Genomic DNA, 17,746 nt, shown 5'->3' on the forward strand with positions numbered 1-17,746 from the left:
GGTATTGAACCAAACTCTTAGCAATGAGTGTATACACAAATGTAAACACACACATATATGTGATTCTATGAAGACCAAAACACTGTTGCACAAACATACATTTAGATATATATGTATATATTCATATATGTGTTATATATGTTTGTGTGTATATACAACAGTCTGTAACCTTTCTAGAATCAGTGACGCATAGCATATGTAGTATTTGTTTTACTGTATTCACTTTCATTTCCCCTGGCTGGTTTGGCTCAGTGGATTGAGCGTCAGCCTGCGAGCTAAGTGTCGCTGGTTCGATCTTCCAGTCAGGGCACATCAGAGAAGGAAAACTCTGACTCCATAAAACCTCCGCTGCCTTGCGGCATACCTCTTCAGGGGAAAGGCTAAGGGAGTAAACCCCGACAGAAAATCCGGAGCCGGAGTCCCTAAGGCGGTTTGACGTTGTAGTCAACACCGGCAACTCCTGCGGCGCACCTGAAGCCAAGCTGTATTGACTCCGTCTTTCCCTTGGACCCTTCAGCTGCGAAGAGAGGGGGGGTCTGCTGCATGGGCAACAGCAGACCCTCCATATCACCCTGCCCAGGCTCTGTAGCTTCAGCTTCACTGGAGAGGACACTCCAGCGTCATCGCAAGATGTCGATTCAACACGGGAGGAGACAGATACCGTGTCACTCCCGAGTCGGACTGCACAACCATTCTCGGCGGTGCAGATAGACTCTTAAGAAGCTACACCATCGTCTCTCGAGACGGACGGCTGCCGATGATGATGGCGATGAGGCCAGACAGAGAATTGAGGAAGTAGGAAGAAAAGTATTAATATTTTTTAGCCCCCATGCATTCACTTTAGGGCCCTTCCTAGTTTCCTCATGTATTTTTATCACCTTGAGCTTTATTTTCTTTTTGTGTATTGCCTCAGAAGCACTTTGTAAAGTCAAAAAACACATACATTGCTAGGCATACAGCAGGCACATTGTGAATATATCAAATTTTGAAAATCATTTTTAGTTCTGTTTAAAAAAAGGACAATCAATCATTAATTCACCCACATACACAGAAACATAAAGTTTTACTGTTATACCACTCTGGTCTTAGAGAAACACATTATTATAATGTGGGCCTGAAGAGGTCTAGTCCAAGCTCATAAACTCAGAATGATGGTAGATCTTATTTATCTACTCCACTCTTAACCACTTATTCTGAGTTAAGAGAAAAGAAAAGTGATTATTGAAACATAAAAAGTCCCATTTGAATAAATGAGAAGGAAATGAAACAGATTCATGCTGAAGGGAGTCTTGGTGACATCACTGTAGCACTGTCTGCTAAGAGTCAGCCATATTGTCTTATTGAATGAACACTCTTTGAAAAACCCAAGGTTCATTGTTCTACCAATAACAAAAATCATGAGAGCAATTAGAGATTGCATCCAATAACCACGATACCAATAAGACATTCTAAGATGCTAGGAATAAATTAAAATGTTAGAATCACAATTTTTGGATGAAGGCTTTCTTTATAAGCATGCAAAGCTATTTGGTTAAATTTTCACCAATTTATATAAGCCCATGCACTTCCTGAGTAGGATCAGTAATTAAGCTCAGGAAAACAGAAAACAAAAAAATCCTTTAGAAACTTCCCATCTACCTTTGTGCATGAAATATCCTCATATAAAAGTTATTAAGTGTTCAGCTTTACTGAAGTTTCTGAGTTTGAGGTTGGGTAATTTTCTCATCACTCAAATAAGTTCATTTCCCTTCTCCAATTCTGTTAAGAATTTGAATGAGGATAGAGTGTTTCTGTGACTACATGAGAAAGAGAAAGAACAAGAACCAGTAAAAACCAATAATTTCTAAAACCATTTGTTTATTTTTAAATGAAATCAGAACAGAGCTACAATTAATCTTATACTTCTTCTGACATTTTTTTCTAACATCAACATATTTTAATACAACTACAACTGTTCTCAGTACTACCATTCACTTTGAACTCCTTTTAATAGGAATAATGAGTCTGGCTACTTGGCCCACTCTCACAATTTCTCTAACATTTTTAACATTAACATATTTTAATACAACACTGTTTTCATTACTTCCATTATTCATTCCTATTATTAACCAAAAAACTTTGAACTCCTTTCTAATGAGAATAATAATTCTAGTACTTGGCTTGCTTTCCCTCCACTCTCGAATCCCACTTCGGTTTACACATGTTGGCAGTCTGAACTCCCTCTAGTTTTCACAATATTATGTCTAATTCACCAATTAATTTCACTTAGAATCATTAACCTTATCTTTTGTTGATGTTCTAAACACTTTATCTTTTTTTTTTAAGATTTTGTTTATTCAATTTTAGAGAGAGGAAGGGAGGGAGAAGAAGAGGGAGAAAAACATCGATGTGCAAGAGATACCTCATCAATCGGTTGCCTCTCACATGCCCCCAACTGGGGACCTGGCCAGCAACCCAGTCATGTGCCCTGACTGGGAATCAAACCAACAACCATTCAGTTCGCATGCCAGCACTCAATACACTGAGTCACACCAGCCAGAGCTAAACCCTTTATCTTTTTAATTGAATTTATTGGGGTTGCATTGGTTAATAAAGTACGTATATAAGTTTAAGTTGTGCGATTCTATAATGCATCACCTATGTATTGTATTGTGTGTTCACCACCCCAAGTTGTGTCTCTTTTAAAACCCTGTATCTATTAAAAGCACTTTTGATCATTTTTTAAGCCTGTGCTATGTCCTATAATGTACTTTGAAGCTTTAGGCTTTGTTGATAAATTAAGGTTCTTTAGGTACTGAAATATCTTCCTTTAGCCATCAAAGAGAAACATTTTCTTCACCAGGCTTACTGCTTGTGGAAATCGCACCATTTATCTGAGCTTTGTGTAACTTTTTCTCCCAAGTGCTCTTCTACAAATGCAAAGGGTAAGACTTAAGGTAATTCTTAGCTTCACATTTATAAAATTTGATGTCACCTTTATCTGCCTTTGTCTCCAGAGTTTAAAAACTTTACCTGTAGGGAAAGAGCACAGATTTGGGAGACTTTTTGTTTGTTTATTTTTGTGGTTATTTGTTTTCAGGATTGGTCAAAAGAACAGCATAGTATCATGGAAAATAAACCTTTGGAATCTAGTCGATATGAATTAGAATTCCATCTTGGCCACCTCTTAGCTATGTGACCTCAGTCACTAAATGAAGGTCCACTTAATCTCTCTGTTTTGTACAAAGCATCTGGTACATAGCTGGACTCACATCTATTGGAATGGGAGCCATTACATAGCTGTGTGACTTTGAGCGAGCCACTTAAGTGAGATCTCTGTGCTTCCATGTTTTCATACATAGAAGTGAAATTAAATAAGCTTCATATAGTGGAGTGTTTAGAACCATGCCTTCCATATGGTAAGCACTATATATGTGTAAGTTATTCTTATTATCACCATCACTAACTTTCTTGTCATTATTGTCACTGTTAACCACATACTGAGAGCATCAGGAAAATTTCCTGAATTCATCAAATGCTTCAATAAGTATCTCATTGAATTATTATCACTTCCATATAGTTTATTTGGCAGGGAAGGGGTTGGAAGTGGTCTGAACTACAACAACCAGTATTAGTCTTCTTGTCTTAGGTGCATTTGTTTCTCTACTGTTGCATCATCTGCATAATTTACCAGCAACTTTCAGTATCACAGATTTGTTAATTTGGGGCATGATACCTGCAGCAAAAAAGTTTACAACTTATGCCAGTTTCTCAATATCTTCCTAACATTATTACCACCAATATCTTACTTAAGCCAGTACTTTCTAGGGAATCTAAAATTTATTATGACTACTTGCCTATAGCCATGTGAGGTTTAAATGAAAAATTTATATAAAAGATTTAGCAGGACCTGGCACATAGTAAGCATCTAATATATTAGCTAGTCTTACTATTATCAAATGTTTTGTATAAATAATCTCATTTAATCTTTTAGTGAATAATCCTATGAGGAATATATCTCATTTCACATATGAAATTACTGATGCTCAGAGAAATAAGCAAATCAAGATCACAAGTTAGCAAATAAGAGAGAGAGAAAGGATTTAATGTATGACCTATCTTACCCCAAAACACTCTTTCCACTACATTTGAGGGGCCTTTACCATTTCTCTTTTCATCTTTTTCATAATAAGTCTCAGTTTATTTCCGTTTCCTTTTCAGCTTTTAGGTAGGAATATTACTTCTTCAATTATTTATTACAAGCATTCCCCCTGGGATCAATTAGGGTCTTTTCAAATCCATTTCTAGTTGGGGTAATAACCTTTAAATATAACCAAAGCCGCTGGATTCTGCCTCTCTTTAAAAAAATATTTCATATAAGAAGTGGTTTAAAAGCTTTAAAATCTCAAAGATACAGCTTCAAATTCCATCTTTGCAAACACTGGCTCTTAGGGTCATTGTGTGTTATTCTACTTCAGTCCTTACAATAACTTGATGAAGTAAGTCCTTTTATTATCCCAAATTTGTAGCTAAATAGACTGAGGCTCAGAGAAGCTTCATAGCTCACTGTATGACCAGCCATCCTGTTGGGAGTTCCCAAAATAAGAAACCACCAGCTGATTCTGGTGGGGACCCATGTTCATTCTAGGAGGACTTGATTCATCCCATCTGAGCCACTGTAGTGGCCATTAGACCTGCCCCTTTCTGCTCTGCAGCTCCCCTTTCTCATCTTGTGTTGACATCCTTGGTTTTGTCAGCACATAATGGGTTTTTTTCTTTCTTTGGTATATATTAACTCAGAGACTGAGCAGCCTTGTTTGATCTGCTGCAGCTGCAGAATACTGTTCTACTGTCTTGTTGTTAGGAAACCCAACAGAAAACACAGCCACAGCCACACATCTGTGTGCTTTTGTCAATGTCATGCAAACTCAAAAGAAAACTATCTCTGTGTCATTGGCATGTTATTACTTTTAAAAGAAAGAAAGATGTAAAGCAATTGCAGCAAATGTTTAACATCTATTCAATCTGGGTGGTGGGCACACGAGTGTCATATTATCTCCTATACTTTCATGTAAGTTTGAAATATTCATAAATTAAGTAAAAATAACTATAAATATAAAAGACTGTAGCATCTTACAAAAATGCACGTAAAATATGACTTCCCTGTAGAGTTGCTACTCATGGAATAAAAACACTTGTTACATGTTTGAAAACAAGTAAATGTAGCTAAGCACTTAAATGCATAATTACCCCATGGTAGATTACTTATTACTGTTTTTCCCCAAGGTCTTAAAATATACACATGTCTACACCTCTGATTTAGGGTTTAATGGTCAAGACTTTTAAGGCCATTCTCTACTTTAGTTAAAGGCCTGGCTGTAGAATGGACAGAAAGGCATGGAGCCAAGTCTGGTAATGGCCAGAAGGACTAAATGACTAGATGTCAAGAAGTTGCATCGAGTAGCATTAATCATCATGAAAAATTATAGTCCCTCCCTCTCTCAGGCTAAGAAGTATGTTTATCTGTCTCCTGAGAGTGATTCCTTCTCTCAAGGGCAGACTTACTTTAACTAAGCTTTCAAGATTGATGAATAAAACCAGAGTACCAATATATTAATTTACAATGTGAAATCTGTCGCAGAGACAGTGTATCGACCCCTTAAGGAAACTTACATTGAATGTTAAATTATAACCTCAGTTTACGTGATTAGCACAGCATGAGAAAAAAGTAGTTGTTAGCTATATCTGTTGAAATTTAATAGTATTAAGCTACACTAACCCAATGCACCCACCCCTACATATGGAAAAGACCTACCAATGAGAACAAAATACTAAAAATAATCCATTGACCAAAATTCTCTCTACTCTGGCTAGTACCTGCATGGACATTGTCACAATTTGCCTCTTGACACTCACATTTCTATGCCTTATTAGTCATCAAACTCCTCTTTGAATTGAGACTTTCTTTCATTAATGTGTTGGTATTCACTTGTATAGCAGGTCTTATAGGCCACATGTCACCTACTGAATCAGTTCTACCAATTATCTTTCTTGGAGCTTTTAAAAGACTCCACATAGCAACTTAGGATGAGTCATAAGAAGACAAGGACACTTTTATAAGGTCCCTTCACATAATTCATGAAGTTGCTCACCAATGTATCCCAAGTTTCTAGAACAGTTCCAGTCACTTAGTAGATACTCAGTAAATATTTGTGGAAATAAAGAAAATCCTCATTTTTAAAAAATAAGAAGTTGTTAAGTATAACTTAAAGTGCACATTTTAATTAGTCATTGTCACCACTCATTTAGTAAATAAAATCAATCAGGATCTGGGAACTTTCTCCTACAAATACTTTTCTGCATTCAGTCTGAGGTGCTTAGAGAAAAAACCCCAAATGCCATTCATCACCCATCAGCCACTACCACCACTTCTATCAAGAAATACTACCACGGAGACCCCCCTTTCATATTACTCCTGTGTATTCCCATGCCCAAATGGGCAGCAAGGTGAACCAAGCATGAATGCTTCTTCTCATATCAATAAGAATATCAACCACTTTTAGTGCAGAATAGAAATGAGTATATATTACTAAATTCTGTACTTATGGAGACATATGATGCCTTGCTAATAAAATGAGCCAACAAAGAAAATTTTTAGTGAAGTCATGAAGTTCTAGAAGGCATGAATCCTATTGCCCTTAAGGTAAGACCTACCCCAGCATGTGTGCGCTATGTGTGATTTACTCACTGCGTACTGAAACTTTTCATTATATTCACGGTCATTGGCTTTCACTATCCGTTCCACTTCTAAAGAGAAAAAGAAATCAGGTATGAAATTAAATTTTCAACTCAAAGAATCATATAACTCATTAAACTAACAGCACTTAGGTTACTCTGATTGTCATCAAGGTTGCAAGAATTCTTTCCTTTGAAATTTGAAGGGCATTGGTTTTTTCCAGCCTAAATGTTGGAACATGTATTGGAAAGTCCAAAAATGGAAAACTGAAATGTTTCTCATTGTCTTTCTGATGCCAGCCATAAAGCAAAACAGTATGTGTCTCCAATTTCTGCATCCCTTCAGCTCCACAAAAAACCTTACCCTTAACTGCAAGTGGCTCCTAAAGGTGAAAGAGCTTCTGAAAATCAAATGCCGTTCTGGGAAGGGATTTTTATTTTTATTTTGCTACAAAGTCATAAAATATAACATAGGCAAACAAAACCACACCGAAGTGGCCAGTGAAGTCGCTGATCTTATGGTCATGGGGTCAAAGGTGATACTTGTAAACAACCCAGGCTATTTAGAGAACTCCACATCATCTGGAGACTGAGATCTGTAGACCTGTCCTCAGCTGAAAGTAACTTTCTCTTTCTTTTTTTTCCCCCTCTGCTTCACTTTAGCCAGTGGACACTATCTTCACATTCTAACCTCTGCCAACTCCAGACCACTATCTCCTGGAGGGGAACTTCTACACATGTCTAGTGCTCCAGTTTTTATTTCTTGTGACTTGGTTTTTACAGCTGCCACCCAGGGGATGCCAGATGCCCATGATCTTCTGGTCCTGAAGGACAGGGGAGCTCATGTTCCCAGATCCCATGGTACTGTAACAATCACAAATTCAGTTCTTGGCTGACTACCACCTTCAGGGCCCAGAACAGAGAGCTGACTGAAACACACCCCCAGACTTTCTGAGAAAGAGGCCTATTTGCTTGTCCATAGCTTTGACCTGAGGGACAGGCTTTTGGTTTGGCACACTTATAGGGACCTGAGGAGGGGCTCGCAGGGAATGAAGGCTAGCAAACTCAATCTTTTCACTCTCCCTCTGCCTCATTCCAGATCATTGGTATCTTCCAGAAAGCACCTTCTATATTCTTCTCGGGTGCCCTGGTTTTTGTGGCTACTTCCAGGGGACACCTCTACATCACCTGAAAGCAAATGCAAAACAACAGTACAAATAACAAAGGGATAACAAAACCAATGGTTATGATAGTGCAGAAATTAAAATTTAGAGAAGGCAAGAAAAGATAGTGCCTCATAAACACCAGCTGAGCATATTTTTGTGGTAAGGATAGCAAGTTCTTGCTCCATATTTACTGGATCCAGAGTTGACAAAGGGGTAATGATGGAATAATAAAAGCTATGGGAAGAAGGTCAGCCAAGTAACCACCAGATGTCAATGTTGGATTCTCATGGTAAATGACTTGACCATCTCACCTGGGGGTCCCTTAATCCCAGAGTTCTCCACTTGGATAAGTGACAGGTGATAGAAAGTACAGGGATAGGGGTAAGAGTCTGAATTTAGAGAGGATACATACAACCACAGAGATAAAGGAGACTAGAGGGTGGAAAGTAACTTGGAAGCACATATTAGGGATGGGGAAGGAAGACCAAGTGGAAAGCAAAGATAAGAAGAAATGGAAATAGAAGGTAGATGAGAAAGATGAGGAAATGAAGAGGGAGGGAAGGAAGAAAAAAACATATCTTCATATCCGTCCCCTATATGCCAGGCACCATGAATTGTAAGAACTGTCTACATTTTCCCAAACATCCAAGAGGAATCAAAATGTCTCTACAGCCCCTGTGGCTCAACTTCCAAGTATGAAGTTCACCTCTGAGGACTGCTCCTGACAGGTGACACCCTGTCTTTGATTACAGTTGTGTGTCTACCATTTGAAGAGTATTTGTCTGCTTGACATTCACTTACATGGCTTCCTTCTTACCCATCTAAGGCAGTCAGTTTTCTATGGTTATTCCTGTTTTCCAGTTTAGCTCACCTAACTACTGATAAGAACAATATTGGACTGATGTCCACAGTTCATGACACCTGAATGAGCTTGCTCCTATCATTTATAAGTCTGAAATCCAGAATCCACCAGTAAGCAACCTCTCAACCAACTGTCCCCTGGAAGAAGCAATTCAAATTCTAGCTGTAAAAGCATCATCCCCTCTTTCTTCCTGAGTCCCCAACATAGAACAAAAATATCAAAGCCCAAAATAGTATTTTGGATAGTGAAGTCCCACAGAAATTACAGAAAATATGTTTTTTTTAAGAAAAGAAACAAAGTAGTGCTAGAAAATAAGAGTGGGGTTCAGTTGAGCTTCATAAATTTTTAAGAAAGTCTGTAAAATAAAATAGAAATCAGATGGGATCAAGATGAAAAAGAAGATAGGAAGAGTTCTAAGTGAAAATATTAGAAGTATGGTCTTTCCAATGGAGCCCAGAAAAATTCCAAATTCAGTCAATAAATACAAAGATTGAGAGTGTGCCATGATAGGGTGGCAGTCCAGTTTATGCTTATTGTCTTATCAAAATAATTAATAGGGTTTCCTTTCATTCTCAGGAGTGTCCTAGTTTGGAAGACAAATTAACTAATCACCTTAGTTTTGGAGCATCACCAGAAAAATTAAATAATAACTGAGCCAATTGGGCCACACAATTCCTCCCTTTTCCACTAAAAATAAGGATGCAACATGCCTGGGAGGAAACCACGGTTGGGTGTTCAGGCCTAAGAGAGAAGACATTCTGAACCTCTACATCAGTTACAGCAGACTCAGGTCCTAGTATGCCTGCCTTACTGAGACAGCTATGGGATTTGCCAAACTGCCTGACTAACCCGCAGTGCTATAGACTACATATTTGTATCCGCCCCCCCCCCCAAATTCATATATTGAAACTTAATCCCCAATGTATTTGGAGGACTTTAGAAGGCATTTAGGTCATGGGATTGAAGCTCTCATGAATGGTGTTAGTGCTCTTATCAAAGAGGCTCCTTTGCCCCTTTCATCATATAAGGACACAGCAGAAAGATAGCTGTCTATGAACAGGAAGCAGGTCCTCACCAGCCACCAAATACGCTGATGCCTTAATCATGGACTTTCCAAACTCCAGAACTGTGGAAATAAATTTATGTTGTTTGTAAGCCAGCAAGTCTATAGTATTCTATTATAGCACCCAGAACAGACTAAGAAAAACCTCTCTGTGAACGGATTATATCATTGGTCCTTCTATTTAAAGAAAAGGCCTAGCAGGGATAAAGACCTTTTTGTTTAAGTATATTTTATTGACTATGCTATTACAGTTGTCCCAATTTTTCCCCCTTTGACTTCCTCCACCCAGTACTCTCCTTCCTTCCAGTAATCCCACTCCCCTTAGTTCATGTCCACAGGTTGTGCATATAAGTTCTTTGGCTTCTCCCTTTCCTATACTATTCTTAACAACCCCTCTCTGTTTTGTTCCTACCAATTATGCTTCTTAACCTCTGTACATTTTCCCCCATTCTTTCCATTACCCCTCCCAGCTAATAACCCTCTAAATGATCTCCATAGGAATAGACATATGATTCTATTCCTGTTCTGCTTGTTTGCTTAGTTTTTGTTTTACTTTTTTTAGATTCAGTTGTTGATAGTTGTGAGTTTGTTGTCATTTTAATGTTCATAGTTTTGATCTTCATCTTTTTCTTAAACAAGTCCCTTTGACATTTCATATAATAATGGTTGGATGATGGTGAACTCCTTTAGCTTTACCTTGTCTGGGAATAACTTTACCTGCCCTTTTATTCTAAATGATAGCTTTGCTGATAGAGTAATCTAGGTTGTAGGTCCTTGCCTTTCATCACTTTGAATACTTCTTGCCAGCCCCTTCTTGCTTGCGAAGTTTCACTTGAAAAATCAACTGATAGTCTTAGAACTCCTTTGTAGTTAACTCTCTGCTTTTCTCTGGCTACTTCTAAGATTCTCTCTTTATCTTTAGCCTTTGGCATTTTAATTATGATGTGTCTTGGTGTGGTCCTCTTTGGGTCCAACTTGTTTTAGACTCTGTGCTTCCTGGACTTGATGTTTATGTATTTCCTTTGCCAAATTAAGGAAGTTCTCTTTCATTACCTTTTCAAAGAAGTTTTCAATTTCTTCCTCTTCCTCTTCTCCTTCTGGCACCCCTATGATTCAGATGTTGGCACATTTAAAGTTGACCCAGAGGTTTGTAAGCCTCTCCTTAATTTCTTTTTTTTTTTCCTTTGTTTGTTTTTTGTTTTTTTTGTTTTTTTTTTTTTGCATTCTTATTTCTTCATTCTGTTCTGGTTAAATATTTATTTCTTCCTTTTGTTACAAATCATTGATTTGAATCCCAGCTTCCTTCCCTCCACTGTTGGTTCCCTGTATATTTTTATTTACTTCATTTTGTGTGACCTTCATTTCTTCCTTTACTTTTTTGCTGTACTCTCTGAGTTCTCTGAGCATCCTTATCATCAGTGTTTCGAACTTTACATTTGATAAGTTGACTCTCTCCATTTTGTTCAGTCCTTTTTCTGAGTTTTTGTTCTGTTCTTTCATTTGGGCCATGTGTCTTTGTCTCCTCAGTGTTATTTTCCATCTATTAGGTAGAGCTGCTTTTACTCCCTGTCTTAGCAGTGTGGCCTTTGTAGCAAAGGCACTTGTACATTGTGTGGGGCAGAGCCTTTGGTAATCTCCAGGGCCACCTGCTTTACTCCTTTGTGGCCTGTTTCTGTTGTGAGGCTCAGAGAGGGGACAATGTTGCTGCCTTGCTACTGGTGATTTGTCAGCTTCGCCCCATTTCTAGTCCCATCATCCACTTCCCACATGTGATTGGTGCCCTTCCAGTTGCTGCCCTGGGGTTTGCATATGTTATTCTAAGACCATGCAGGCCCTTTAAGTTTTGAAAATCTGATAGTTTCTTCTACTGCCTCAACCTCCACTGTCTTTACAGCTAGAGGTAATGGGGGTTTATCTTTCTGGTGCTGGAACTCTGGACTGTGCAGCCTGGCCTGGGGCTAGGATTGCTCACTCCCAGGGTATCCCTACCAGGTTTTATCCACCACACGTGAGTGTGGGACCATCCATTCCCCCGCCACCACTACTGCTTGTCCGAGCCACACTGCCTCTCCACCTCATCTCTGCGACTCCGCCCCTCCTACCCATCTGGATGAATGTGGCTTCTTTAAATCCTTGGTTGTCAGACTTCATACAGCTCGATTTTATGATGGTCCTGGTTGGTTTTTTTGGGTTTTTTTTTTTTTGAGATCTGGTTGTAATTCTTCCTATGGTTGTGCAAGGAGGTGAAGCATGTCTACCTACACCTCCATCTTGACCAGAAGTCTATTTTACCCCATTTCCTGGCTTCTGGGGTCTCCTGGCATCATCCCTACTGTTCCTCTGACCCATGACTGCTGCAGCGGAACAAACCTGGATGGTTAACAGTAGAGGACTTAAGCAGGGATAAAAACCTTTGCAACTGCACTAACTCATTTAGTCAAATACAAGCCAGCAACCATATGTCACCAGAAATCTGAGACAAACCAACAGCACAAAAGAGAAGGGTCCAAAGGGAAGAGATAATAATGAAAACAGGTGGGTAAAGGGTTTGTTTTCTTTTTAATTCTAATTAGTATCTTTAAGATATTTAAGAAGATATGGCATCTACGAAATGAGAACAAGCTGTTAGGAACAAAGAAAATAGAGAAGAAGAAAGGGTTTTTGGAAGTTAAAATATTTAATAATTTAAAATATATAAATTATTAAAATTATTATTTGTAAAATAATCTTGAAGAAATCTCCTAATATACATTCCAAAATGATAAAGTGGAGGAAATGTGAAAAGAAAACTTAGGAGAAGGGAACATAAACAATGAATGGGAGGAAGCCCTGGCTGCTGTGGCTCAGTGGATTGAGTGTCGGCCTGCGAGCCAAGTGTCACTGGTTCAATTCCCAGTCAGGGCACATTACTAGGTTGCACGTCAGGTCCCCAGCTGGGGGCGTGAGTGAGAGGGAACCACACAGTGATGTTTCTCTCCCTCTCTTTCTCCTTTCCCCTCTCTCTAAAAATAAAATAAATAAACAATGAATGGGAGGAAATATTCAAATAAATAGAAGAAAATTTCCCTGCAACAGAATAAGACATAACTTTTCAAAGTGAAAAAGCCATCAAGATGAATGAAAGTGGACCCACAGATTTTCATAAAAGACACAAAGACAAAACATTCAAAAAAATTGGTTAGTCCCAGAGACACAAGAATCAGACCATGAAATTTCTCATCTGCAACAAGGATGACAGAAGACATTGGAGTAATGCCTTCCAGTTTCAAGAAAATATCTTGTTGAACTTGGAATTATATATGTAGCCAAATAATCAAGCGTGAAGGGGCAATAAAAGTCTTTTTCATCATGCAAGCATGTTTACATATAAGACCATCTCCAAAATAACTACTCAAGAATGTACAACAGAGGGAAAAAAAATTATTTTAAATTTTAAAAGTAAAGTGGAGTGGAAGAAAATATAGAAGCAAGGACAATGATCAACTAAAGTCAACAATGAAAATAAAAATGCCTTATACGAGGACCCACACACCTATTTTAGGTGGACCACAAATCCTACAGAAAAAGGGAAGGCCTGTCTATCGCCCTTTATTTCATAGTCTGTAAAGTAAAAATAAACCAATATCTCAGAAAAAGTATAATTATGTATTCATTCTTGGTTCAAGCAATAATTTCTCTAACAAATCCTCATACAGAAGTCATTGCTTGACTTCCGGCCAAGATAAAGGTGTAGACAGACACACTGCATCTCCCTCCATAACTAATAAGGAATACAGCTACCTCAAATCTAGAAACAACTAGAAGTTCCAGAAAATCAAACTGCATGGAAGTCCAACAAACAAAGATATAAAGAAGAAATACTCATCCAGACAGGTAGGAGGGGTGGAGCTGGGGCGGAGAGGATGCAGTGTGGTGGCAGCAGTGGTGGCAGCAGCAGCAGGCCCACAGAAAGCACAGTCACACGTTTTAAAAAGTCAGGAGGGACACCCAGGGAGCATTCCCAGCTCCTCACCAGACCTCGAAGCTCACAGTCCCAGAACTGGGGAAAATCAAGCCCCATTGCTTCTAACTGTGCAGACCAGTGGGGGTTGGGATGGAGGCAGAAACTGCCTGTCTCTCAGCAGAGTATGCTTGTTTAAAGAGCCCCCACAGGTCTAGAATGTCCGCGGACCCACCTGCTCTGGGAACCATGGCCAGGGCAGCAGCTACAGGGGTGCCAGTCCAGTGCAGAAGTGAGAGAGGTGCCTGGAAAAGGGGTGAGTGCTGGGCAGGCAGCATTGTTCCCTCTCAGACCCCACCCCCATATACAGCGCCACAACATGGTGTAACAGGTCGCCCTGTACTGATGAACCCTTAAGGCTCCGCCCCTTACAACATAACAGGAGCAACAGCTCTATCTAAGACACAGAGGTAAACACACACAGGAACCTGTCAGAATTAGGAGACAGAGAAGTATGGCCCAAAAAGGGGAACAGATCAAGGTTCCAGGGGGAGGACTAAGCGACAAGGAGATAGCCAACCTAACAGATGAGGAGATAGACAACCTGACAGATGAAGAATTCGAAACACTGGTGATAAAGATGCTCACAGGCTTGACAGATATGCTTGAGTATGGCAAATGCATAAGAGAAGAAGTGAAGGCTAAGCTATATGAAACGAAGGAAAATCTACACAAAACCAATGGTGAAGAAAAGGAAACCGGGATTCAGATCAATGATTTGGAACACAAGGAAGAAAAAAAGAGTCAACCAGTACAGAATAAGGAAGCAATAATTGAAAAAAATGAGAAAAACTTCCCATATTTTGTGAAGGAGATGGACATACAGGTCTGGGAAGCATGGAGGGTCCCAGGTGAGCTGGACCCAGAGGGGACCACACCAGGACGCATCATGACTGAGATGCCAAAGGTGAAAGATAAAGACAGAGTCCTGGGGGCTGCAAGAGAGAGGCAGAGAGTTGCCTACAGGGGGGTACCTATAGGACTATCAGCTGGTTTCTCAGAGGACACTTTGCAAGCAAGAAGGGACTGACAAGCAGTATTCAATGTGATGAAAAGCAACCTGCAACCAGGATTACTCTATCCAGCAAAGCTATCATTTAGAATGGAAGGGCAGATGAAGTGCTTCCCAGACAAAGTAAAGCTAAAAGAGTTCACCATCACCAAGCCATTATTATATGAAATGTCAAAGGGACTTACTTAAGGAAAAGAAGGTCAAAACTATGAACACTAAAATAACAACAAACACAACTATCAATAACTGAATCTAAAAAATAAAGACAAAATCCACCTAAGCAAACCAGAATAGGAACCGAATCATAGGTGTGGGGATCATTTGGAAGGTTATCAGCTGGGAGAGAGAAGGGGAAGAAATGGGGAAATGCTGCAGTGATAAGAAGCATAATCGGTTGATACTAAATAGACAGGGGGATGTTAAAAATAATATAGGAAAGGGTGAAGCCAAAGAACTTACATGCACGACTCATGGACATGAACTAAGGGGGATGGGATTGCTGAAGGGAACGTGGGTACTGGGCAGAGGGGAGCAAAGGGGGAAAAAATGGAACTACTGTAACAACATAATAAAATATACTTTAAAAAATACAAAAAAAATAAAAGAAGTCATTGTTTGATATAAAGAACATAAATGAGTTTTTTAGAGCTGTGTTTTGTAACAACCCTAGGGATATCCCAAGCACAATCTGGAGGGCCCAAAGAGAGTCTCTGTACTCAGTCTCCGCTGAGCTGATTAAATTTAAGAATAGATGTTAGAATATTTAGACGAATAAATGAAGTACGTGTCCTTCAAGCAATCATCCTAATTATCATATCTCTCAACTGCACTTGTGTTGAATACTAAATGACTGTGAGCTTAAGACTGAACTTCTTGGAAAATACCTAGAGAACTGCTATGCTGTGTAGCTAGCTGAACACAGGTCCATAAGATAATAGTGTTTACATTCTTCTGTGACAGCTGAGGAGCCTAAGAGAGATATGTATGTGCCTGGATAGAAAGCCATCCTTCCAATGAGCCAAAAGAATAGTCATTAGCAGAGACAAAATTATCTTAGACACTTGTTTTGAATCTGCTCCAGAATACAGAAAAATGGGTAATTAAGCCTTCAAAGTCCTACTCCATGCAGAGTAATGGAAATGACCTTCATTCCCCAAAACTCATAAAGACTAATATAATTTTATGTCTGCCTCAATCAAATAAAATAAAATATCAATGAAGCATTCACAAAATGCTTACCTTTTAGCCATGTACTTCCTGTTGCATGATCCAAGATAACTAAATAAAGACACTTCATTTATTTTATGAAGTGGTCATTTATAAATCAGTTATGCTATGGAACATTCACCAAAAAGAGTAACCTTCGTTTTAGGATTGATGACATGTAGCATACTCCCTCCTTCCCCAAAATAATCTGATAGAGCTGATAGTTTGTTTGAACCACAATAAAACCATATCCATTTATGTATGTACATATGCTTGTCTTTTTATTGGGAAGGATGACATGTATCTATAAAATCCGAAAGCGTTATTTGATCACTAAGACACAAATTTAAAAGGTAGGAAGGAAATAACACTACTCCACTGAACATTTTTAACTGCAGTCAAGATGTTGTTCCTTGTTAGCAAGACCCTTTAGACCTTTAAAAATGAGTCTGATGAAAGAGCCCTCATATAAGAAAAAGAGGCCTAGATCTTTTTTTTTTTTTAAATATTAAACTTGTAGTTTCATTCGGGTTTGATTTTAACAAATGCATTGAGAGAGAGCCCACAGGAAAAGGTGAGGCCCATGGGGGTAGGGCCCTCCCAGATGCCGAAGAAGTGGGCATATTCTGTCCTCTCTCCTCCTCCCCCATCTCCTGCTAAAGGAATCTGGGGGGAGACATAGATATGGGGAGGGGGCTGGCCCCCAGTCCGTGAGGGTGGTGCTTGGGGAACAAGAGACCAGACCAGGAATGAGTCGGGGGAGGGCACAAAGACCATTTTTCCAGAATCCACAGCTTTCTGATTCCAGAAAGAAAAAAGAAAATCTAAATCACAAGTTGCAGCTCTAAGGAGAGAAGAGGAGGGCAGCTTGGGGCCAAGGCCATGACTCACTCACTCCTGACCAAGAGAGCTGGGTGAAGGACAGGGGCTTCCCAACAGATTGATGGGGGAGTTGGGGGGACCAATGACTGCCTCATCTGTCACAGCACTGTAACCAGGATTTCTATCTGCTGTCTCCTTGCCAAGGTCTCCCTCGGGCAGAGGAAGTTCCTCCCATACCTCTCTGCTGTCCTGGAGCCATGATAGATACCCATCCTGGATGTCTATCAGCTGGAAATCATTCCTTTTGAGGTTGAGAACATCCATATTATGAGCTGACAGATCTCTTCATATTTCTTCCCAAGAAAGGTGTCAATAACAACCAGGTGGACCTTGACATGGCCATGCGTGCCTGTCTTGGAGGCAGTCACCTCCATCATCTTACATGGCCATCCTTTGAGCACCACAAGCCTTTCTTACTGTAATTCTGCACTCTGCATGGGGAAGGTCACTGAGGCCCCTGACTCTCCTGTGTCCAAGTCCAAATCACCTACCATTTCAAGAGGCTTTGATTCCAACTCATGCAAACACCACAGAGGTCTGGATCTTGAAGCAAGAGGCCCACGATCTTCTTCTACCAAATTATCCATGTAAACATATTTAAACTCATGACCTCTCCTTAGCTATGGTTCCTCACCTCAGTAAAATAATGCCACTTTATGCTGCCATCATAAAGCAAGAAAATGTATAGAAAGCACTTTGAAAATAGAAAAATACTGGAAAAACTTTTTTAAAGAAAAATAGCAAAGAAGAAGTGGAAAAAGAAAATCACCCAAGCTTGGTTAGTCTTAAAGTTGCTATGTTATTATTTACCAAGAGGATCTGAAATGATTTTCTGAATATT

General features: G+C 39.4%; 1 protein-coding gene across 3 annotated transcripts in view; it reads right to left on the bottom strand.

Annotated features, from left to right (window-relative positions):
• ATP8B4 (ATPase phospholipid transporting 8B4 (putative)) overlaps positions 1-17,746 on the bottom strand; it is a 247,568-nt gene that overhangs the window by 205,104 nt on the left and 24,718 nt on the right. For all 3 annotated transcript variants that reach the window (XM_090270585.1, XM_090270584.1, XM_090270583.1), the window contains one exon: positions 6,728-6,786. In XM_090270585.1, the coding sequence (XP_090126711.1) occupies positions 6,728-6,786 (59 nt within the window). The remainder of the gene's footprint in view (positions 1-6,727; positions 6,787-17,746) is intronic.

The sequence above is a fragment of the Furipterus horrens genome, unplaced genomic scaffold, assembly GCF_987537825.1.
Source record: "Furipterus horrens unplaced genomic scaffold, mFurHor1.1.pri manual_scaffold_3, whole genome shotgun sequence".
In the NCBI taxonomy this organism is placed as follows: domain Eukaryota; kingdom Metazoa; phylum Chordata; class Mammalia; order Chiroptera; family Furipteridae; genus Furipterus; species Furipterus horrens.